Source organism: Apteryx rowi, unplaced genomic scaffold (assembly GCF_003343035.1).
Source record: "Apteryx rowi isolate R43461 unplaced genomic scaffold, aptRow1 scaffold_193, whole genome shotgun sequence".
NCBI classification, from domain to species: domain Eukaryota; kingdom Metazoa; phylum Chordata; class Aves; order Apterygiformes; family Apterygidae; genus Apteryx; species Apteryx rowi.
In genome coordinates this window covers 124,958-149,909 of record NW_020448230.1, presented here as the reverse complement: position 1 = coordinate 149,909, position 24,952 = coordinate 124,958, and the positions used below count along the sequence as shown (strand labels likewise).

Below are 24,952 nucleotides of genomic sequence, written 5' to 3'. Positions count from 1 at the left end.
AGGATGCATCCTGTCAACATCCAGCCCAGTGATTTACACAGATGAGAGGTGCTATCAAATGATTCTTTAAGGGGATTTTTTAAGGAGCATAAACATTTTTGTAATGGCTTTTAACAGTTTTCCACTTAAAATTTTGAATAGGAACCTTAAATCAAAATGCTCAAGTTATAATGCCTTAATGGTCTATCACAGATGATCAGAGCTCCTGTAACTGTCTGTGCTTGTGTTTTTAGCCATTCCCAGTGTTAAAGTAAAATATGTTAAGCCACCATTTTATCTTGTGTCTGAGGTGGCTTGAGTCCATACCCAATAAACTACAGCAACTCAGCTGCTGAGCAGTGCTGTGTTAAGACACTCTAACTTAAGTATCTTTGAGCGTGTGGTGTACTCCCAGGAAATCTCCTGTCCCTAGGCTCACCCACTATATGAGTTATACTGGTTTGACATGCCCCAATTGCATGATGCTGGAAAACATAACTGTCTCCCCTGTGCAATTTCCTAAAGTAGCTAGTATTCTTGCTACCATTTCCCAACTATATTAATGAATTGGAAATTGGTAGATGGGGAGTGAAGAAGGTGCCTCTTTGTGATGATATAGGGAGAAAAATCTCTAATGAGGGAGGAGAAGCAGTAAGAAAAATGGAGAGCTAAATGGGAGGAAGGAATTGAGCTGAACCACTGTTTGAGGAGGAAGTATCTGGGAAATGATCACTTGGCCCCTAAGGTTGAAAAAGGAAGATGCTCTAGTTGAGGGCAGGGAAGTTGTGTGACTGATATTTTAAAAAATAGTTTTGTAAATAGGAAAAGCCTCTTAAAATATTCTACAGACCCCTTTCTCAGCATAACAGTTTAAAATTACAACATGCAGGTGGCTTTGTAGATAAGCAATCTCCTTGTGGATTAGACTTCAAACTGCTTAGAAATATGCTTTTAATGCTACCCTGAAGTTGTAGAGTCCTGTGAAAGATTTACAAGATATCTGTTGTAAATTACCAATATTAAGTGCAGACTTTCTGTTCACACAGAAATTACAGCTAATTTGAATTTTTATGGCACTGTTCTTGTGAAGACACTTCTAAGGAGGTTAATTTAAAGCATGTAAATATGATTCCATTTACTTCAGCTCATCATTTTAGTCTGCTGGGGTGTTTGAGATCTCATAGGTTTTTCTTCTGCAAGTTATGAAAGGAGCACTTGCATTAACCCTCCTTATTCTTCAATCAGGTCCAAATCTTTTTGTCTTTTGGGCTGTTATTTAGAGCATTTCAAGGGAATGACTCTGTCAGACTTATTTGTTGGTTGGTGCAGGAAGAGTAAGATTTGCCTTAAATGTAACAGAAGAATGTGACCCTGAGTAGGCATCATGATGAAAGGTAGTCTAATACCTCTGTCAGAAAGTGGAACTGTTTTGATATGCAGTGGGCTACAACTTCTCATCCTCATCAAATCCAGGTTTGGATTTTTGTAGAGTCTCACTCAAAGCTGAACAAATGTCATAGGGCCTGTTTCATTAAGCTGTTGTTCACACAAAGATGATACTAAATATGTGGTTGTCTTTAAGATACAAAAGACATCCGCCCTTAAGCTTTACAGCTATTCTTTTTTTTTCATGAAATAGCATCTAAGAAACCAATTGAAAGACCAGTGCTGTGTCCAAAAGAAACAAAGAAGGAAAACCTAGCCCTTGAGTATCATGCTAGATGTGTGCTACAAACATAAGGGCAAGACAGCTAGGGGGAAGAAATAACAAAAAAGTGATTTTCAGGAAGGCAGAGGTCCCAGGTCACCAGTTGTCTAATCAAAGATGTTTTCAAAAGGAGTTATATTTTTACTCTTTCCGCTTTTAGCCAGTTTGGCAAAAGCAACAGGCTAAAGCAAAATTATCAGTAGTTTATGGAGGTCAAAAATCATCCCTGCTGAAAAGATTCAGGGCAGAGAAACATGATAGCCTGTCTCTGGGACAGGATTTCAGAGTTGCAAATCTTATTACTTGGCTGAAATGTAGCTTTCTCAAATGAGTACTGTTTATCAGCAGAATGCCTTATAGCTCAGCAGATGTAACTGGCAGAGTTCTATTTCCTGAAATAAATTGAAGGGCAGAACGGATCTCTAAGTGCTTGTGCTTTTTTTTTTTTTACTGATGGGCAATTGCTCAAACCAAACGCCCAGGCTGAAGACCCATTCCAGTAGTAGCAGGCTTGAACTTTCCTTCTTTAATGGTTCTTGTGGGTGAAATAGTCTAGCCTAATTTTTCTATGTTTGTTAATGTGATTTTATTCCTGAAAAAGCTCATTAGAAGAGGAATTAATTTTCCATACATTTTTTTAAATGAATAAGCATTCTGTTCATTTTATCATGGATCTGTGTTCTTAAGTGAGCTTTTCTTGTTCATTTTCAGAACAGAATCTATGTATACACACCTACAATAGTAGGCGTTATTTGCAGTCAAATTTTGAAATGATCTTAGAGTAGCTAGTTCACATCCATTAATTCTTTGCCCTTGCACTCCAATTTTAGAATAAGAAAGAATAAGAAATGAGCGATTGTTCAGGGTGTGTCCACACAACTGTATAACTGCTCAAGTTAACTTTCAACATGCTAACTTAAGCTCTGACAATTGGGGTAAATAGGTCTGTGTTGAAATCCTGTGCCTTATCCAGACCAATTTTGCTTTTGGATTGTGTTGTACAAAACCAACTGGGGGTCTCTATGAAACAGCAGCTGCAGTGTAGGCATATCATTAGCTTAACTTAATAATCATCTTTTTATTTTCTTCCTAGATAAATTGTCTGAGGAAATTATTAGGTAGTATTCTTGACTGGGAGTTCATCCTACAGTCTGCAGACAAAATTTGGCTTGCCCAAATTGTTCATCTGGCCCTGCCACTCTTTCTGAAGGACCTTGCAGTTCCTTCACCATCACATGACCAAAAATGTTTCTCTCTCATGGATCAAATGCATATATCACCTAAAATATGACAAATGGATTTCTAAACTTGTGCTAGCAGTGAATGTGCAATTTGGATCCTAGGCAGGCTGCTTACATGTCCCATTATATGATCTGATCAGAAGCATATAATATGTTTTGGGGGATGTCTGCATACTGGTCACCTGGCAGACACATGGTGTTATGTGATCAGACATGCACTTTCCATACAACTAAAATAAGGGACAGTTCATTACAAGGCCAGATGCAAACCTGACATGTGATGGAGAGGCCTATGCTTGCTTTGTGTGATGGGGGCACTCTGTCACTTGAAGGAGGAATGGGGACATCTTGTTTGGAAGTGACTCTGAGAAGTGAGAGGGTTCCTTCTCCAAGGCTTTGCCTTTGGTTGCTGTCTTTGTGAAGGCACTGTGAGTCTGCAGATAGGTGCAGATATTCCTCTGGTGGTGCCACTGCTGGCTTGATTAGTTTTCTTTTGTTTTGAAACACAAAAAAACCACTAAATTTGTTCATACTAAGAAGTCAGGTACAGAGAATTGTATCTAAAATCATGACAGATAATTTTTCCAGGAAATCCCAAAACTCAAAGTAGCTGGAGTTTCAGGTCTCAATCTGTGCATTTGGAGCCTTGAAGATTGATGGACAGGACTGTATTCGTCAGTGCTGGCAAAGCAGCATATTGTGTGAGGAGCAGATTTTCAAGTCACTGTCTTGTTCTGGCATAGCTGGTGAGCAGAAGTCATTCTGTCTGTGATGATTCTAAGTCACTTGGATGTATTTTTGTTTTACAGTCATGTTATCACAGTCATGCAAAGATGGTTTGGCTATAACTTTCAGGTGCTACAAAGCATCTTTTCATATATCTTATCATGTGACACTTCCCTGTCATGAGTGATGTGACACCAGCTGCTTATCCAACCTTACGTACAACAGTACTGTGTACTGTGAACCTGATTTCAGATAGAAGTGGAGATAAATGTCTTGGCCTGTGAAGTGCAAAGACTTGAGCTTTTCCTGGTTGCATTGAGATCTTCTTTACCTCTCATGCCTCTGTTCAATGGTACCACCCCTCATTACTCCAATTCTTTCATGAACTTTCTTTTAGTTTTGTTTAATAAAAAGCTCTAAAACCTAAATACAGTTTTATCAACTCTTTTGGTCATTCCTTGCATTGTTACATCTATTAACATCAAATTTTCACCTTTCTACTTATTTTTGAAGCTACTGGGTAACTGAGTTTAGTTTAAATTATCTATGTTCACTTCAGCCTGGCATTGTTTCTGCTCTCAGCTTTAGTCCTGTAATCTTGAACAGAAATTGGCCACTCTAATAGCTATCTTAGCTTTGATATATGAAAGGGTTATCTCTGTTTCCTGGAGGAGATGTTTTTATTTTCAGATATTATATCCATCAGATTGGACACACAAGAACAAATTCTCTATTGTACCATGTTTTTCGCTTGACTAGAATTGCATGGTATGCTGTCTTTTCTCTCCCATTCCATCTGTTTTGTGGTTTGTGCATGGATATTTAACAGATACTTTAAAAAAAAAGGTATTTTTTCTTCATATCTTTTTCATGAATATTCAGTCTGGAATTTAGCCATCTTGATATCTGTCTCTAGTATTCCAGTAACTGGTACATCAGTGTTTTGCTGTGAGGTAGAAGAGCATGTCCCAAAATGTTCTGGAATCAGTCAGTTCTTCTCTTCTGTGCTCTGTTCCAGGCAGCTGGTTTGGATTTGAAACTCATCCAGAGCTGGTTTATTGTTTGTGGTCTAGATTTTTTTTTAACTTCTTAAGGATCTTATGGGTTATCTTAATTAGCCTGGAAAAAAAATCAGATATTGAACTTGGGTCAAAAAAAACAGGCTGAAGTGAATATGATCATATGTGGCAATGCTGCCTCCTCCAGCTCTGTTTAAGTACATATTTTTTTAATGAAGGTTACAAAGTTTCCGTAACTCTTACCTTTTACCTGAATAAGGGAGTCTCTGGTATTTATTTATAGCTTCAATGGACAGTTACTAAAAATACTGTGTGTATTTTAAACCATTCTTCTCAGCTCACAATTGATGTAGTTTGATTTGTTGTCTGATTTGAGTTCTGAACTCATTAATCAGAATCAGAGTTGGAACAAAGCTTCTTGATCGCTGTTTTCAGCAACAGAGCCTTCATCTGTGTACTAATTCTGACATATTTGTCTTAGTTTTATAATGGGAAAGAATTGCATGCATATGTCTCCCTCAGTCTACTGAGACTGCCCAAATATATTTCTAAACAGCACTGAATGGACCTATGTGTATACACAGAATTCCCAGATGTCTAAATGACCAAAAATAGAAGTATAAGAATATTAGGCACCTTTGTTTTGACCGCATAAAATACTTCCAGCGCTGTGGGAGGTTTTAAAGACAAGGCCCATCAATGTTATTTACTTTCCAATTTAGAGACCCCTGAGGTTCAGGCAAGAGCTATTAAGAATGTTAATTTTGGAGAGAATTGTCAGATATTATGCCTCTCAGTGAGTGATGATGTTTTTAACCATAGTCAGACTCACTGTAGTCATACTTTTCAATAGGCATGTCTGTAGTTTTCTGTGTGTATAATATAAACTTAATGTCTGGATATAACAGAAAAAGTAAATTGTCTGCAGAATCTGAAATGGGCCAGGGTTACTTTTATAGGTGTATATCACTGCATAGTGGTACCGTTCTTAGGATTGTAGAAACCTGTACTTCCTGTTTAAAATAAACTCACCACTATGTAAAACATGAGTATTCGGACCTCCAACTTGAAGTTCTTGCTCACCTTACTCTGTAGCCCAGGAGTTCTAGTTGCAGTCTGGGGCCCTATGGGCTGAGGTGGTGTATGCAGATGCGCGCACCCCTGCCTTAGGCCCATCCTAAGCAATTTTACAGTTTCAGCATAGAAAATGTGATGGTTCCAGATAGGCATTGGGCATGCAAAGAAACAGACAACATTGATGAGGATGGGTAGTGATAGCAATGTTCTAGTAATTTATCACTTAACAAGTTTTTGGAGCTGTCATGGGAAAGAAATGTTTCATTTTCTGTGGATGATGGGAAGATAAGGCTAGTGGGGATCTCTCCCTAGAAGTTGTCTCTAACAAGCATAATGCAGGCTCCATGAACAACTGACTTTTTCTGGTTGTTCGTGTTCACTGTTGATGGTAATATAGTTAAGCTTGTACAGAACATGTTGCTGTTACCATTTTCTTCTATTTTTGCAGGAGGGGATTCCTTTTTTATATTTTCATTCAGAAAGTAAATATTTTATAAGTTCAGAAGTAAGATGATAGTGTTCCTTGTAATTTAGCATCACACGTTTAGACATTTGAAACAACTAACTGTCAACAGCTGTCCTGCATATTGTTTGATATGAGCAAAAGTGTAGATCCATGATGAAGCTGGGAAGTGGAAGTGAAGAGAAGGGCAAAAAAATATTGGTTGAATGGTGATAAAATCATGAGAGACTGGAAGATTAGAAGGTCTGTGCACTTCTGTGAAGAACAACTTGGAATTGTCTTCTTTCAGTAATGCAAATTCTGCAGCAGTCTACAAAATCTCTCTTGAGTTGAGAGGACTATTTTGTAAAAAAGTAACAAGTATTTCTACTTATCTCAGTGGTTCTGCTTGTGTTCAGGGCATTTGTTGTCTCTGGAGTAGGACACGATTTATTTTAATACATCTTTGAAAGATAAAAGTTTGCAACACAGTTCTAAGGGAAGAAAGAAGCAAAAAGGATAAATTACAAAGGATAGAAAACTACGGTCTCCACTTTTTAAAAATACTCCTTCCTCCCCACCTTCACCAGTGGTAAAAGGCTTCTAAGTTCAAAGAAACCTTTATCTTCCTTTTCAGTGGATTGTTTCGGGATTAGATGATTCTATGGTTGAAATGGAACACCACTACTGCCACCCCCACCTCCCTGCCTGAGTATCTGTTTTAACTCATCACTTTCATCCTTAACCCTGCAAGTCCATTTCACTTGTTTAAAAATGTCTACGTGAGTGTCTGCATCAAAGTCAAAACTGTATATGAAAGCACTACATGTCACCTCAAGCAAATGAGGTAAAGCAGGAAGTCAAACTCCCTGTCTAGTATGACAGATAATACTAGCTTCCAAGAATAAAACCTGTCATTCCTGTTTTCCCACTGAGAAGAATCATTGTCCAATTATCAGCTATATTGTTTATATTGTTTTTTTTTAAATCTTTTTAATTTAAAGCTCTACCAGGCATCATTAGTGGGGGAGGAAAATGACAAAATGGACTGGAATACGTCGCATTGATGCTGGAGAAATGACGCCTTTGTTCATTCTCATCTTTTGTAAAACACTGTGTAGCATTATTCTGGAAAGTCATATTCTCTAGGCTTATATCAAATACTTATGACTGTCCTGCCTTGGCACTGGAGCACAGGCCATCCAAAAGCAGAAGTAATGCATAATGTGCAGAAAAAATGGAAGTAAAGAGATCTTGAGACATTAATATGGGGAATCAACTATGTTCTGTTTTACAGGAGACAGAAGTGGAATAATTTCTCAAACTAGATACTGATATGTTTCAGTACTAGATATCTGATATTGATGGGCTTTTTATAGTATTTTGTCTTTGAGAGAAGTTGCAGGGTGAAAGGACAGTTTATGCACTAGAAGCTGCTGGGTGGATCTGTATGCAGTTATACTACCCTGGAAATACAATGGATATTTGAATAGACTCTGATTCAGCCATTTTTAAAACATTTTGGCTTCAGTTAGTTTTCTTCAGTGTTTTAAAGAATATTCCTTTCCGAACTGAAACTAAACAAGGGAAAATTTAGCGCAAAATGTATTTGGCACAAAATTTGAAGTCACCTGAATGAGGAGGTAAAATGGATGAAGAAATTTGTCAAGTAAATGATGCTGGATTCTTTTTGAAATACTGTGTAGTTCTCTTTTGTTTGCAGTAACTATTTTGATTAATATTGTGTAGCAGAACTAGATGCTTCTCTTTCATCTTTGTGATTTTTAGCAGCATGTAGAGGGGAAGGTGATTCTTGGAAGTAAAATTTCACTTCTATAACACCATTTTTTAAGATAGTGGGTACTGCATGATTAAACTCCAAAGAAATCTCATGTTGTGGTAGATTGGACAAGCCCCTTAAAAATAAGCTAGTTTGCCTTGTCCAGATGTTCATTGCCCATGAAAGAAATGGAATGGTTCTTAGTGTGAGTCAGCTTTGTTAAGAAATCACTTATACATCTGTGCAAAACAAGATGAATGAAACCACTTTATTCTGTGAAAATATTGGTCATATACAAACTGTGAAGCTTTTCAAGCAAAAGAGACAGTGCAGAAGATGCCTTGCTCATACTAGCTGAACAAAGCTAAATGTTTGAGAGATCCTATAAGCATTGTTTCTCAAAACCTACCCAGAAAGTGCTGTGATGTCAGTCTGGTGACCCCCATATTCACTTGATCAGGTAGAAGTTGTATAGAAGCAGTGAACAAGCCTGATGAGTTAAACAGCCATGGGTCTGATCCCGCAGATTTCTGTGTCTTTCTCAGCCAAAATCTGTGTCCTGTTACAGCCAGGACTCATGAGTATTTCTTAAGCTCCCTAACAGGTAGCTGAGGATCCCGCAGATGAAGCTGGTTTTGATAAGTGTTCATTAAGCTTCCTGTTCTTTTGCTTATTAGCACTACCCAGTTTTAGTTGTTTAAGCCACTCAAGGAGATTTTCCATTTTGGTTATGCCCAGAGAGCATTAGCAAGTGTGTAAATTGTCTCTTCCCATACTCAGAGAGGTAGCATACTTTGGCTAGCACCCTCCCTCTCTGGTTTGTTATCTAGCACACAAGGCCTATATGTAACATGCAGAGCAGCAGGGAGGTTTAGGAGTGAGGTGGCAGAACTGTACCCAACACCTGATTTAGGTGACATTGGCATATATTGAAAGCAAGCTGGCCACAGGTCAAGTAACTACATATCAATTAGAGTTAGGCAAACATAGTGCAATTCATTTCACTTGCATCTCATTTTAATGAAAATTTGCCCCTAGTGTTTCATTACAGAGAAAAGAAAAGCTGTCTTTCATGTGGTTTTCTGGTTTCGTTGCTAACTGCTGATTACAGAGGAGTTACAATACATATAGAACAAAACATACCTGTAATATCTCAGCCTTTCTCATAATAATAGACTTTGATATAAGAAAGGATTATAAATCCTTGATATATGGAATATGTACAAATTTAGATACTATATATCTAGCACTGCATGTACAGCTTAGTCTACTTCATTAGAAAAGAAGAAAATTAAAAGTGCTCTATCCCTAACCTACAAGTACTCTGCTTTCTGTCCTCCTCCTCAGGAACCCTGGGATGCACAGCACATTCCAGCGCTGTTCTCTGCTTTCTGTGGCCTGCTAGTTGCACTTTCTTATCACCTCAGCAGACAAAGCAGTGACCCATCTGTACTGATGTAAGTTGCCTGCAAATGTTGTTTATTGATTGCTCCATGCAACACACAAGCTGTGGCTTGTTCAGAGTGATATTTGGGTTTCAGAATCACAGAGATTGTCTCCCCCAAGTACTGTGGTGAGATGGAAATCCCTCACCATGTTTGGCTGGTTGGTGTCTGTCCTGTAAATAAACGAACCACTTCAGACCGATTGGTGGTAAGGCTGGTGCTTTTTACAACAGCAATTCCAAATACCCTGAGGGAGGCTTCATCCTCTGGGGAATTGTGCTTACTATACTGAAGACTAGCTGTTTGTGTAGGGGGACACACAGATTACCAGTGTTGCAGAATATACATTGGGTAGCACCATGGGAAGAAAAAGGGCATTTCGTATGTTGGGAAGATGGACAATTTGAGTTCTTGCTTAAGGTCAGTTTTAGTTGGCTGTGCCTCTCTTCTGAGATTACCTCTTTTCCTTTCTGCTCTGACATGTTCTGCTAAAGCTGCTTTAGGAAAGGTAGCATAAGTTAAGAGCTGACATTGGGAACAAGGGAGAAGTCCCAATATTGTGATCTGCAATTGAGAAAATGTGAGAGATGCTGGTAGAACTATAGGTCAGGAGTGGCAGGAGTTTTCCTATGTGGGAACTGTGTCATAAGGCTCTCATGGGGGCTGTGGTGATACACAAGCAACTAGTAATATAAGTTTATGACTATGGGATTAAGCAAGCGAGTGGGTGTCCTGAGGCCAGTACCACCATGTCATCTGGGATCCTGCTTCACAGACAACTCAGTCTTATTCTAGGCTAGAGCAAAGGATCTATGAGGGAATCCAGAGTTTCTCTCCCTTCAGTTTGATTAACTGCGCTGTTTATGTCTTTAGACGAGGCTGTTTAGCGTATGAAGAGTTTAGTAGTCATATGGCAAATCAGAGTGATTGGCCACGCACTTTAGTAATGCTGGAGAGAGAGGGGGAAGTGGAGGGCTTTTTAGGCTATTCAAGATTATATTTGAGGAGAGACACTTGGGAAAAGGAGAGGAATTCTGATGAAGGAGGAAAAGGATATAGGGCACTAACAGTAGTTTACATCCCTATAAATCTCACTGAAAAGCTGAAAAATTCCTTCTTCCAGAAGATTCAGGGAATCTAATATTTACATGTTACTAGGGTGTGATGTGGCAAAGTAGGAAGAATTGCTTATATTATTGCCATTAACTTTATTCAAAGCCCACTGTATCTTTCATTGACATCAATTAGACCTGAATCAGACTTTGTGTAGATGCCTTTTACTTCATAGATTCCACATTACAGTGTGGAATCCAGGTATGAGAGCAGAAGGAAGAAAGTGAAACTTTGTGCAGTAATAGGGAGATTTTTTCAGATTTGGAGTAAGATACAGACAGGTAAATTCCAAGTCAGCATGGAAGTGTGAGCTCTTTCAGTTTTCAAGTAATTTTAATATATTTTTCCCCCTCCCCACCCGGAAAGGAACCCCATTTTATTAACTTCTGTAATAATAGAAAACTCTCGTCTTTCCTTAAGACTTTTGTTTTAAGGAATTCATCTTAAATCCTTAAATCCATTTCACCTTTTAAATCTAGTTCGTGATTCCATAACATTTAATGAAATCATCAGCATTTGAAATGGTTGTTAAATATCTTATTTAGGATTAAAATATGTATACAACATCATCAAATGCTCATAATGCAATCATGATGAAAATGTATAATCCCTTAAAAAAGAGGTTTAAGATATTTTTTAAACTGCTCTGAACTTAATTAAAGGAAGTTAAGGGGACTGGAAGCAGTATTTAAGGTATGGCCTACAGCATAAAGTTCAAGATGGAGGAGAAAGTAACACATAAATCTTGAACTGGGAATTAACGTGTTATTTATACAGAAATGACGACTTTGGCCTTCCTAATGTGGTTCTAAAGAGCTCCCATATTGGTTTGAGCTTAACTGAAATATTAATAAAGGGCATGAATACAATAATACCCTGTCAAATCATTCCTCTAAATGACCAAGTAACACTGACTGAACTACTCTGGTTGGCAAGGAAGTTCCACTCTGATCAAAGGTAGGACTGGTTTGTATCAGTTGCCAGCTACAAAAAGATAAGATAGACGCTGCATACATAAGGAAGGAAAACTGAGGCTACTCCTCTTCTGCCCTCTCCAGGAATATCCATATCTATTAGGTGTGTTCAGAAGTATCCTAACTAGGATTTTTTTTTTTTTAAATAATAGGTCTCTTATTCAATGCAAGTTTGTCCCTCACTTCCTACGTCAACATTTTGAAGATTCATCAGCAGATCCGCTTCCAGAAAAGATGAGAGAATCAGTGGTAAGACCTCTTTTTTCATTGCTTTCTGTGCAAAGTTCTCTTCTTTCCTTTTTCCACACTGAGAAATCTTTTAAATATTCTCAACTTTCACTAAAAGCACAGAAAGCCAGAGGAGATATAATCTGTTCCTTTATATCCACTGAGGGAAACTGAAGGAAGTTCTTCTAAATAGATCTCTTCAGTGAGGCAGGAAAGGAGAAGGGAGATGTTGCAAATTTCCTTTTGGTAGGGTTTCTTTAGAGGAGTCAGTAATGTTGATTCATGATATAGTCAATGTGAAATGCAGTCTTAGAATTTGGGAATGGGACATCTAATCCCAGTTCTGAGAGGTGATACTCATAGATGCTGTGCATAGAGTTACAGCCTGGCAACCTGGTGTGCGTAAGGTAGGATGAACAGCTCAACAAGCATTCAAAAAGGTGAGTAGTCCTGCCAACCTCCCATCTATATCAGAGTGGGGACAGGATTTGGTCTACTGAATTGCTTGTTTTTAAACAGGGCATTTCAGTTCTTTCTCTAGGCTTAGGAGTTGACCCAGTTTGCAGGAATTCCTTTTTCTTTGCCAGAAAATGCTCTCGACTGTATGCTCTCCACCCCAGCCAAGCCAAGCAGAGTACAGATCAGCCTCGGCAACCAGAAGTGGAAGAAACAAGTGAAACTTGGCTAGTCTGAGAGAGGACCCACATGCCTGGTGCCAGGCACTGCCATTTCTCCTTCTCTTCTTTTCATGGCAGGCTACTCATTTCCAGCTGTCTGCCTCCTTGTTCTAAGTTTATGCCAGTTTATATCCCACTTCATCCTAAACATCCAAAGTGACCCATCTTTCTTTTTGTGTTGTTTTTTTATATAAAAAATGCTAACTGGTACCTAAAGGAGATTGATCTCCTCAGGAGTTCATGTGGAAGATCATCAAGTTTCCAAAAGTATTAAGGGGCATGAGATTTTTCCAAGAGTTGTGAAGTGTCCTGCTTCCCAAACATCAGATAGTGCCTTCTTTCTGACCACATCCCATTTGCAACATAGGCAAGTGTTCCTAAAGTCCTGACTGCCCACAGGAGCAAGGAGTCTTCAAAGAGTGCACATAAGACACACTGCCCTTTTTTGACCCTCAGACATGAGCTGAGAGTCAATAGATTTCAGTGTCCGGTAGTACAGGCTGCTAGTGTGGTAGCTGGCCTGGCCTTCAGATATCTCTTCAGAGGGGTGCACAGAGGTCCTGTACATCTGGTGCCTTATTTTTAGGGCATCTTATATAGTGTTAGACAGCCTATGTTAAGCACACAAGTTTATCTCACACTTTCAGTGGTTTCTACTTTTCTTTGCTAAGCTACTACTTAGATTGTTATTTTTTACCATGTATAACGTTATCTTACAGTGCTTTCCGTATTAAGGCCCACTTAAGATTAAGTGATAGGTCTATTCCTTGTAGCTTGCTTAATGAGCTACAGCTTCTTGCAAACTAAACTGTTTGCAACAGGGACACACTGAAAAATGAAATGTGCAGCTAGTAACCAAGGAAGTAAAAAAACAAGTATTTATGATAAAGTTTTGCTCATATTCTGTGGCATTTGTGGTGTGCAGTTATTGGCATAGTTCACTGTCAGTCCATCCTTGTACATAGGTAATATATGGCAGATGTAACAAAAAACTTCTCATCCCCCCTCATTTATATCTCACTTGTATCTTTTGCTGATAGCACCCTTGTTGGAGCATTATACAGTCTGACCTCATCTCTTCTGCAGATGCAGCTTTGCCAGGGGACTGAACCAGTTAATAAGATTGTCCACTTAACTGGTTTCATTTCACCGTGCAGAGGGAAATGCAGAGCAAGGCTTCAATATGTTGAAAACAAGAACAAAAGAATAAACAAATTCACGACTAAGATCCTGGATGTAATTCCAAAATATAGTCGTGCTACAGCTGTATTATCACATGTTGTCCATCTTCTCCTATGTCTGTGTTGGTCATGTAGGCAGGGATCTGTCTGATATCTTACAATAACACAGTTATCACATGGTTCAGTCATTCTTGGGCCCTTGAACTGCTGAGGCTGAAGGTGCAGAAGTTCAGGAAAGAGCACTGCGGGACTGGCCAGACGCAGGTACTCCATTTCTTCTCTTTACCATGTCTCATTCCTGTCATGCTTTGCCACTGGTTTTTGTATTCAGTTAAATGGGATTCTTGACACTTTCTCTTTGCAGGATGTACCTGTTTTTTGGGATCTGCACTTTTCTGCACATTTGACACTCAATCCTACTTCTGTAGGCAGAAGCTGCTTTCATTCTTTGTTGCTGGGGCTTGCTAGTGCTTTGCCTTCCTCTTTTTTTCTTCTGTCCATATTTCCTTCAATCTGTATACAAACTGTAAGCAAATGTGATTGCTTTTGATGACAATTAACAGGGCTAATTCTTCCGCATTGGGAGATCTCTTGAAGGAAGAGAGGGCAATTTTTGATTTATGCATGCTCTTTGCCTAACCCCTGTGGTATCTGGTACCTCTATCTCAATTAAACAGTTTAACCAATTCGCCAGGAGACTCCCACTGCTATCTCACAGTGCAGTGCTAATATAGCAAGTAGGGAAGAACTGAGGCAACAAAAAAATGCATGTGCCACAAGTCTGAGGAACACAATCAAATCACAGTCTCAGTGCTGATTTGCTTCAGCAGTAGCAATTACATCCATGGTGTAGGACTTGATTGACTTTTAAAAGCAAATTTTAAATAGCTTCCAGAACTTCTGCAAGGGTATCTTCAATCAGTTCAGAAATTCGGAGAAACAATTTATCTGGATTTGAAGTAGAAGATTTTGTGGCACATCTTGGAAATCTCTTTCTTTTTTTTAATTTTCTCTGAGTGCTCCTCTGCGAGGAGAGCATTCCTAACCCCTTGGCAGTGGCAGGAGGTGGCAGAATGCAACAAAAAAGCCAGACCTGCCCTGGCCTATATACGTGTTTATGGTGTACATAACATGCCATTTAAATAAGACCCTTTTTAATCAGAAATCCTTAGGTGTAGAAAACCAATTCTCTTCCTTAAGGAGCTGAAAGCAAACAAGGTTAATACTGAAAATTAATCTGTTGCGTTCTGTAGTGGTTTTGTATTAATGTTAGTAATAATAAATACATCATCTCTAATGTTTAGCTACATGACCTTTACTATTTTCCTTTGCTTGAATAGCTGTGTAAGAATTGTCAGCTTTGGAAGCTGGAATTATAAAGCAGCTGTGATGGATAATTGACCATTCAACTTTGAGAATGGAGCTTCCTACCATTATAATTAATTTCTATAGGCATCCACATGGTTGATTACTAGATTAACCAGTGGCCTGAGGGTGTTAATGTGTTACATACAGACCCAGCTTCCTTCCTGGCCTTTAATACAAACATTTGGATAATTAGTAAATGAATTTGTACAAAGCTCCAAAAGCATAATTGAAAACAATTAAAAAAAACCCAAAATGCTATATATTCTCCATGCATAATCTCTGAAGCAAGAGGCATCTAATATAATGTTGTTGATTTGGGGTTTCTTTTTTTTCTGCAAGTGTAAAATGGGGAAAAAAGAACAAATGTTTTCACTCCAAACTATAACACAATGTTAGTGGTTATCTCACAGTGGAGATTTTAGCTGTGATCAGAGCTTAACTTTTACCTATTGGGCTAATAACAATAAAGGACTGAAGCATCACATCATAAGGTCATTCAACATCCAGTTCATAAGTGCCTGGTCTTGGGAAAGGAATCCAAAATCCTGCTTCTCGACACTTGGGTTCTAAATGCAGGATATGGGACAGAGTTGAGTTCTAGGTAGCCATATGCTTTGCAGGAGCTATCAAAGTGGGGCATGCTGGGAGCAGGAGGGAGTCCTAGTTCCCACCTGTGAAGACTGCAGGAAGATGCCTTCATTTGAGTTCCATGACTTTCAATCCTCTTCAGAAAACAGGGTTTTTTTTCCCTCTTCTTTTAAAGAGCTGAGTAAGGCTCATTGTTATAAGACACGATCTGAAGAGGTGATGCTACAGTCAACTCTTTGAACAGTTCATAGAAAAGTCAAGACCTAGTTCATTTTTACATGAAATCATCATCAACCTACAAAAAAATCAATCTAGAAACAGGAACCAGAACCCATCTCTGCTTCCTGCTCCGCTTCCCTTCTTGTATCTGACTGCCTTGCCAATAGAGTTACACTCCTTCTTGCGATTCCCACCGAGCCTTCTTGCAGTGACTTGCCTTCAGCAGGAAGGGTGGAAGCCACTGACCTGACCACAGTAACTTTTAGGCAGATGCCCAGGGCTTTCTGGTGGGAGTAGCTCTGAATCCCCTTCAGCCAGAGAGGTAACTGGTCCAGGGTCAGCCACTTCCTGGGTGTCTTGACCATTATGCCATGTTATGAAACAGTCACTCCTGTCCAGCTTTGTTTTGGAAGGAAAAAAATGTGTTTTGTGATGAGTTTGTACATGTCTGCCAGATCAAGAAGGAGCAACTGCCTCCTGTTGGGGCCATTGCATTAGTCAGCAGCTGAGCAGCACATTTTGAAGCTGTTCTGGGTAAGGGCAAAGGGTTGAATCTGGTCCTATATGAAACCTTAGACACTTTAGATGTTGCCAAAATTKGAATGCAATTATCATATTTGCATTCAAATACCTTGATGGTAAACCCTACTTTAAAAACATAGGCCTTTTGCTACATCTGATCATCAATATGTATCAAAAGCAGTGAGAGCACCCTAAAAAGAATACTTGCAAAATCAAAGGTGGGAAAGGTGAGAAATACAAATTCTGTGTAATATAACCTGTGATAGAATTTGTTCTCTTTGGTGACCTGGCCTCTGCACGGAAAGGAAAGATGGGAGCTCTGCCTCAAATGTCCACTATTATCACCTCTTCTGAATTTACAGTTGAATTCTTAATTTTTTATGTAGTTCTTAAAATGGCAGCTTCCTGAGTCACCTGTTTATATGAGGCTCTCAGCTGTCATTTTAATAGTAAATTTCTAATCCTTTTGTAGAGAAGGTTGTAGAGAAGAGCTTGAAAATATGGTTGGAATGTGTTTGTTGTTCTTATAAGCTTGTTTTACATTATTGAGTAGTTGGATTCAGCTGTACTGAAAATGATACTTGATCAAGACTTTTCATAATGCATACTCAAAAAGGCTGGAGTACAGTGCTGCCACATAAATCTGGCACTGCTTAACTTTTTTAGATGCTGAATTTTACAATCTAGATAATGCTGCTTTACATAGGTTTTGTATGCAATGTCTTTAAAAAATATACAAAGATTAAAAAAGATATTTCCATTATATGCATTGGTAATAATTCCCATATCTATCATTGTCAGGGTTTTGACCATGATTTTTCACTTCTACTGCACATATTAAAATCACTTGAGTTACAGGATTCAAAACATGAGTTGTGAGTGAGAGAAGGGTTAAACTGAATGGAGAGAACCAGTAGGGACAGGGAGGGATCCAAGGTTCGTTCAGGGAAGAGAAGGCCCCTTCTGTAAGGTCCCTTATGTTGGGGTTCTCCTGTGGCATACATTGGCTGAGAAGCAAAGAACAGGGCCAGCAGGGCCATGTTTTGAAAAGATGGTCTGGAAGAGTCTGACCTAACTCTGCTCCTACACCTTCAGGCTGTAGCCCTTGCTGAGTATAGTGCTGTCTGATGAGGGCATAGCTTTAGGGGTTGAGTGAGTGCTGTTCTTTTTGAAAGTATGTTTTCCTGAACAATCCAAGAAAGAGAAGGGAAAGGACAGTTTTTATTGCTTTACAATTCAACTAAACCCAAGCAGAGTTTCATGGGACAAAGCAAAAGTACTTCTTGAGCCTGAAGGCTTTTTTAGTCCTGCTGAATTTCAAAGGCCTTCTGCAATAAGTGGAAGTGCTGATGCTTGTGACCTTTTACTAAGAAGCCTCTTTCATAACAGAGACTGACAGGCAGCCTAAATATAGTGGTTGCTATCCGCTTCCCATGTAACTCACAACCCTTCTGTTGTTCAGTTGTTCTATTTTCTTTGTTTTTCTCTCTTATTCTTGGATTTGCTATCCCATCATTATTTTGTTTTTTTTTCTCTGATGAAATTCATGAAGGCTGCCTAGACCGCAGCATTGCAAATCAGATGAGTTTTTCAAATTAAGTGTACCCCACATTTATGTTTGCAGATGTCTTTGAATTAAAGCATAAGCCGATTTTTAAATCAAGAGCTACAAATAGTTACTCAGGTGATAACTTAGCACTAGTATTGAGTGCTGAACTTAAATACCCCTCTCATAAATCAGCCAAGATTTTCATTTACTCTCACAGAGACGTCTGGGTGACCTCTGAAGTATGATTCAGAAAATTATACAGCTCAAAAGTTACCTCATTTATTTGTTTCCTGAGAATGACATTTTAATCACAAGAAAAATGGACTGGAAAGAGCATGATATTTTCCAATCTTTCAAAATCAAATTACTCCTACCACAGTTACAGATCTTTATATAAAGGCAGACTTGTTCTTTCATTATTATTCAATGATATTAGAAAAAAGGCTTTGTCTGAAACCCCTCAAATTTTGCTGAAATTTGGCTTCTGATACTTAAAATCAGTGAATGGGACATGTCACTGTAGAACATATATATTTTAACTTTATGCCTCTGAAGACATTACAGAAAAGCAAGAGTCATTTCAGTAATGCAAGAAAAACAGAATTTGAGGAAATCTTAATGCTTGTAAATAGGAAATGGAAGTAGAATTTCGATTTCCAAAATCAAGAAAGCCATAATGTAAGAGAGTTATATTCCTTGAACAGAATCAGACTCAGTGTGAAAATGTGTTGCTTTCATTTCTCTGATGTTAAAACTGAATTTAAAAACATTATTTAAAATTAGTCAAGATGAATTTAAATATAATCCCTTTGACAAACCTAGACTGTGAAGAAATAATTTCCCAAAGCAGAGAGGAGAAAATACTTTTGTATTAGACAGTGATGACTAGCCCTATCACAATGCAGACTGTGGGTAATTCAGAATAGAGTCATTTACTTTGTCTAGTTGAAATAGTATTGGCTTGCTAATTTTGTATTAAATAATTATTTTCGCAGAAAGAAATCTTGAAATCGGATCTCATTGTTTGCACAGTTGCTGCTGTTCTGTCATTCGCAGTCAGTGCTAGCACAGTGTTTCTGTCATTAAGGGTATGTATACATCCTTTTTTTTTTTTTTCCCCTAAGGTATTATTTCTTATATGTAAAAGCACAGGGTGCTTTAGCTGGAAGGAATAGAGACTGTGGGAGAGGACTTAGAGAAAATGTATTTATTGGCCTTGATGACTTCTGGTTTTTGATGCACAATGCAATTAATTTATGGATATTTATACTAGTCATGGTATTATTCATTTAATGTTTCTTTCCTTAAACCTTTTTGTATCTTCACCTCTGTTATGCTGGGGAACAGAATGGATAAACATGACCATTTGCCGTTTTTTCCTCTATTTGGGGGGAAAAAAATGGTTAATTGTGTGTGCAGAATGCATATTTCAAACAAAAGTTTGTTGCTTCATTTCCATAGCCCACATTTATATCCACGTGTAGAATTGGAGAGTTTGAGCATAAGAATAAAAATCAATTGCACAGAAATACAATTATTAGAAATATATTTTTTAAAGTTTTTAAAAAATTGCTTGCAATTATAACCATGTTTCTTTTCTTTTTTTTGACCCAGCCATTTCTCAGCATTGTTCTGTTTGCTTTAGCATGGACTGTGGGATTCGTAACACATTACATACTTCCTCAGCTTCGCAAGCATCACCCCTGGCTGTGGATCTCCCACCCCATACTGAAAGGCAAAGAGTATCGGCAACGGGAAGTGAGAGGTTTGTAGTAAAATGTTATCATCTAAACAGTGATTTGCAGCTTGTCTTGGTTTAATGAGGAGAAGAGCAAGGAGAATAAATTATGCTTTACATTTCCCTATTATGAATAACATCCCCCATCACCTTGCATTTTTAGTGCTGATCAACAACAAATCTGAACCTGTAGAAGTTGTCTCCTGAGACCACATCACAGAATCACATGATGGCTGAGGTTGGAAGTGACCTCTGGAGATTGTCTAGTTCAACCCCCTTGCTCAAAGCAGGGTCTACTACAGCAGGTTGCTCAGGGCTGTGTCCAGTTGAGTTTTGAATATTTCCAAGGTTGGGGACTGCGTTAGTTCTCTGGGCAACCTCTTCCAGTGTTCAACCACCCTTACAGTAAGAAAGGTTTTTTTTCTTATATTGAAATGGAACTTCCTATGTTTCAGTTTGTGCCCATTGCCTCTTGTCCTGTCACTGGGCACCACTGAGAAGAATCTGGCTCCATCATCTTTACTCCCGCCCACCAGGTGTTTATACACACTGATAAGATCCCCCGAGCCTTTTCTTCTCCAGGCTGAACAGTCCCAGCCCTCTTGGCCAATCTCTTTATAAGTCAGATGCTCCAATCCCTTAAACATCTTAGTGGCCCTTCATGAGCCATCAYCTGATCTGCCTTTTGCATCTGCGTTACCATCCTGTTACTTGCTGCATTGTCTGATATGTTATAATTCATGTTAAGGCAATGGTATTTAAAATAATTAAAAAGCTAAAATTTTAAAGATTAATGAAATTGAGGCAGAATTACTTCTGCTTTCAGACTGTTAACTATGCCATTTCAGCAACATGAATAGTGCAACTTAGAGCTTTAATTTCCATCATTACACTCCAAGAGGAACATTACAATTGAAAGTAACTGTAATTTCCTTGATGATTTGTTTTTGCCCATGTTTGCTGGCTTCAGCAGGTGATGCCCTGATATATACAAGTATCTATAAATATTTTAGTATGTCAGGGTCTGATTTCCTGTTCTTACACAATTATTTCCACAAGCAGCCAGTGTACTTTGAGAATCACGGCTTTTTATCCCCAGCTATCATCTTGTCTTTGCTCCCAGCAAGAAGCTCACTTGTCATTTCTTGATGGTTCCTGTGCCTTAATCATTCTCAATATATTTTCCTGAGGTGTTTGAAGATATTGTTGTCAGAACACAGTCTGCTGAGGGACTTTAGTTTCTTCTTCGGCTAGACGACAAAAGGGTTCAGATCGCTCTCTGTAAAACTATGCATTAAGGATTTAAATCTTTTTTTAAAAAATTGTGTCTTTCAAAATGATTACTTTCCAAACAAGGCTTGGGTATGAAGAAATACCCAAGAGACTTGACTGAAGGTTGCCTGTTAACTTTTACTGCAATATGCCAAAGAAAGTGTAGAAGAAATATAAATCTTATTAACAATCATATCCAACTGAAAAACATTGTTCAGAGCTTCATCTCCTTGATAATCAGTAATTCTGAGGAATACCCAAGGTTTATTGTTTGTTACATCAACTTAATCATAAAAGGCAACCATAAGATTTCTTTTCCCTGTCCTGTTTAAGTCCATCTTCATTTGTCGGAAAACATTGTTTTCCAAAATGCGATGACTCAGCTTTTGAAAAGGTTGAGGGTAGAGATCTTACCAGACTGATCTCCACAGATGACTTTCCTTTTGCTTTGAGATCAGCTGCACTTCGCATGCTATCTGCTGCAGGCAACAGAGTTTTTTAGCTTCTTTTGCAGTCCTCATTTTTTATGCAGTCTGTCTCCTCTCTTTTGGGTTTAAGTATTATTGCAATGTATCCAGTGTTGTGCATTGGAAAACAGGATTAAAATATTGATTTTTTTTTTTCCCTATCCCTTGGGCTGCTGCAGAGGCTTCTTATGTTCGGGGATGAGACAGGTTGAGGAAAAGATTATGTAATCCTTTTGACAGATATGCCTGTCACCCTGTCTTTTTTCTTGTACAAAACCTGTAAGAAAAATTTTGGAGCAGAACTTGCAGGCCCCCTGTTTGTATAGAAAAAGAAGCTCAGAAAAGGACAGCATCCTGTATTTGTCAGGTGGGGACAGTGAAAGAACAAGTACACAAAACAAGGTGTCTGTTAGGAGCTTTTACTGCATGGATACTTTAGTTCCTGCCTGCCTGCTTTTGACAGCAAAGGTAGTGCTATGGTGAGATTGCTTGCAACTAGATAAGCATCTACTAATGGCAATTGCACAGGTGTGTTCCTGGCTTTGTTTCACAGACTTCAGGTGAGCCATTTAAACTTTCAGGCCCTCCGCAAAATAGCAATTATCAGAGCAGTTCTCATAATGCCCCTGTGAGATAGCTCATTTATTACTAGTTATTGTTTTGCCTGAGTGCAGGAAGAAAGGCTGAGCTTATAATATATGAGCTTATGGTACAATAAACATGTCAAAAGTAGTGCAGGACTGAGTGAGAAGCCCTGAAACACTAGAGACCATGGCTTTTCTTCCCTTTCTTCCCCACCACTTCTCTTATCCCCCCCCCCCCCCCCAAGCTGTTTTCAAATCATTGGTTCCTTTCCCTGAATCCCCTCCGAATGCGAGCTCTTTTTTCCTCTCTCTGTTGTCTATACACACCTTACTGCATCTCTCTCTGCTCTTGTGGCCACCACCTTTTTGGCCTACTTGATATGCATGTCTCTATTCAAGTTCAAGTTCTTACATGGAGCTCAGCCTTTGGCAGCTGGATGAAGTTCTTTAGTAGAGTTCAGGAGCCCTGAAAGCAATTTGTAGTTCAGGAGAAGGAGAGACAGAGAATAAAAGCTAGGTTCCAAAATGGAGATCTCGGTGTGTGTATTTCTTAGGAGGTGGCCCTTAGGTAATAAGAAAAGGTTAAAAAAAGTGATAGAGACTGAAAATATTCTCTGAATGTAGGTTTTTGCAAGGGTGTTGCCTTAACCTGAGATACTGGCAAACATGACTTAAAGCTAATTTGGAAGGATAATTTTTAGATCTTTCTCTTTGTGCCTATACAACATACAGTCTGTTGATTAAGCATGTCTTCTTTCCCTGTCATTGAACAGGTGATGCGAATGTGAGTATACATAATTATTCCCATTTTTGCAAGGAAGAGCACTGGAGATTCAGTAGCTGGAGTTGTTATCCCTGAGTCAATATCAAGTTTTGTATTTGCTGTTTTTCCAATAAACTTGTTTAGCTGAGCTCGATTAAGAATAAAGACATTACTTTTTTCAATACACAAATGTTTCTGCACTCAGTTCACCTAGGTTCTCATAGCAATTTAATTGCATAAAGCATTCAGTTTTTGTTTAATACTTGCATTGAGCACAGTGGTGGTGTTAGTAAAGTCTACTGCAGAAGAAGGTGGTTTTCACTGGTGATTGATGTGATCCTGGCAGATACTTTGTACAACAACTGTTTTTAAGGTGTCTTGAGAAACATCTGTGACTGTGTCTAGTTCTTGTTAGTTTTTCAGTCTTTAGATCTCAAAGGACATTCCCTTTACAGAGGTTGATAATACTTTACAAGATAATGAGCAATATTTTGCCACTTTAAGATGAGGCACAGAGTTCAAATGAGGTTCTGCAGGTCATCTACCAGGTCAACTGTAGAACTGAAAAGGACCTATCCAGAATCATTAAAGCACTAAAGGTGCTATTTAATTAAAGTGATTAATAATTGGATTATGTAGGATCTGCCATTTTAGTATATGTCATCTCTTAACATTTCTGAGTGTTTCTTGAATGCAGTTTTAAGAAACAAAGTAGATACTCTCCAAACTCAAAGAGCAAATTGATTTCTCTGTTGCAAAAGAATTATGGATTCCATAAGGTGTCATAAATTAGTTGGTTGATTATATTTATTAGTGTGAGCTAACTCATTTCTTTACTTCTACGGTATTACTGTGAAAAAAATGCTGATAATGTGATGGAATTGTCTGTTATCTCAATTTTTATTTCAGATGCTGCTCATCTGATGTGGTTTGAAAGGCTCTATGTATGGCTTCAGTGCTTTGAGAAATACATCTTGTATCCAGCTATTATACTGAATGCCCTCACCATTGATGCTTTCTCAATTAGTAAATACAAGAAGCTTGGTACACAGTAAGTTGATCATAACTCACAGCATGTGAGTAGCAGACTATTAGATTTAGACTAAAGATTGAGAGATGAAATTTGTTTCTTTAGTCTGTCTGTCACAATTTGCTTTTGTGCCATTATTGCTTCAGTATACAATAATCATTAGCTCTACTGAAAGAGAAAATCAAAACTACCTCAGCACATGCTAAGACATGACTGAAGAGAGAGAGAAATTAAAAGATTAAAGAGCTATATATAGATGTATATGGAATATCTAAATGTCAATTAAAAGCAAGGCACAGTATGCCAGTCTGCAGGTGTTTGATGGGCATAAACACAGTGGGGTAACTAGAATTAATCAAATGAAAATGAGAAATCTAGGCTGGATATCAGGAAACATTTTCTAACAGTGAGGATTTTTAGGACTACAGAGTAGTCTCCCAAAGGAGTTATCAGAAGCTTCACCATTCAAGTCATTTAAGGCTAGACTGGATAAAATATTCAACAATGTAGAATGGTGGATAGTCCTGCATTAAGAGTGGCTTGAGAAAGATAGGGATATAAGTTTTTCCAAAGGCTGATATCTCTGATATTAAGCAGAACTGTTGATGCTGATCCATGGATTCACAGTATGATCCTTGCAGACTGCCTTTTATGGTAAACATTTTGGTCAATGACTTACCTACTGCAGAGATTCAGCAGGCTTAGAGATTGCAGGATCCCCAGTGTGCAGAGTTGCTGCAGTCTTATCAGAGTGACAGTGATGCAGATGATTAAAAAGAGAAGCAAAACAAAACAAAAAAAAAACAAACCAGCCTGTGTTCAGGTTCCAGTAACAGGAAAAACTGCTGTGGGGAGAAGGAGGGGATTCTCAGCATTAGTAACAATTTAGAATTTTTATTTTAAGTAGTCTACCAAAAAAATAACTTTGATGTCAAAAAACACATGTTGTTTTAATTGTTCTTCTCTCTTAAAGAAGAACACTGGTTCCTGCTTTAAGGACTACACAAATATAAGAAAAAGATGGTCTCTGCTCTTAGGAGCTAAAGCTAGAACGAGAGTGTTAGCCAACTTTGCATGTATTCATCCAAGAAAACTGCTTCTCCAGAGAGACTCTCAACAGTCACTCAAAGATAACCTGTGTAGTTTCCCATTGAGCTTTTTCTCTCAGGCGCTTGGGAGATGATAGGGCCAAAGTGGTTTAGGAGCTTATGTGTGTTGTCCAGGGTAAAACTGAGGTCACACTCATTGCTGTATTTGGTTTT

The 24,952-nt window shown here is 38.4% G+C and overlaps 1 protein-coding gene across 1 annotated transcript in view; it reads left to right on the top strand.

Annotated features, from left to right (window-relative positions):
• The window catches only part of PCNX2 (pecanex 2), a 166,362-nt gene that overhangs the window by 61,956 nt on the left and 79,454 nt on the right, over window positions 1-24,952 (top strand). The window contains exons 17-22 of the mRNA XM_026062780.1: window positions 9,320-9,429; window positions 11,657-11,753; window positions 13,726-13,854; window positions 18,832-18,924; window positions 19,451-19,601; window positions 23,570-23,711. Of these exons, the coding sequence (XP_025918565.1) occupies window positions 9,320-9,429; window positions 11,657-11,753; window positions 13,726-13,854; window positions 18,832-18,924; window positions 19,451-19,601; window positions 23,570-23,711 (722 nt within the window). The remainder of the gene's footprint in view (window positions 1-9,319; window positions 9,430-11,656; window positions 11,754-13,725; window positions 13,855-18,831; window positions 18,925-19,450; window positions 19,602-23,569; window positions 23,712-24,952) is intronic.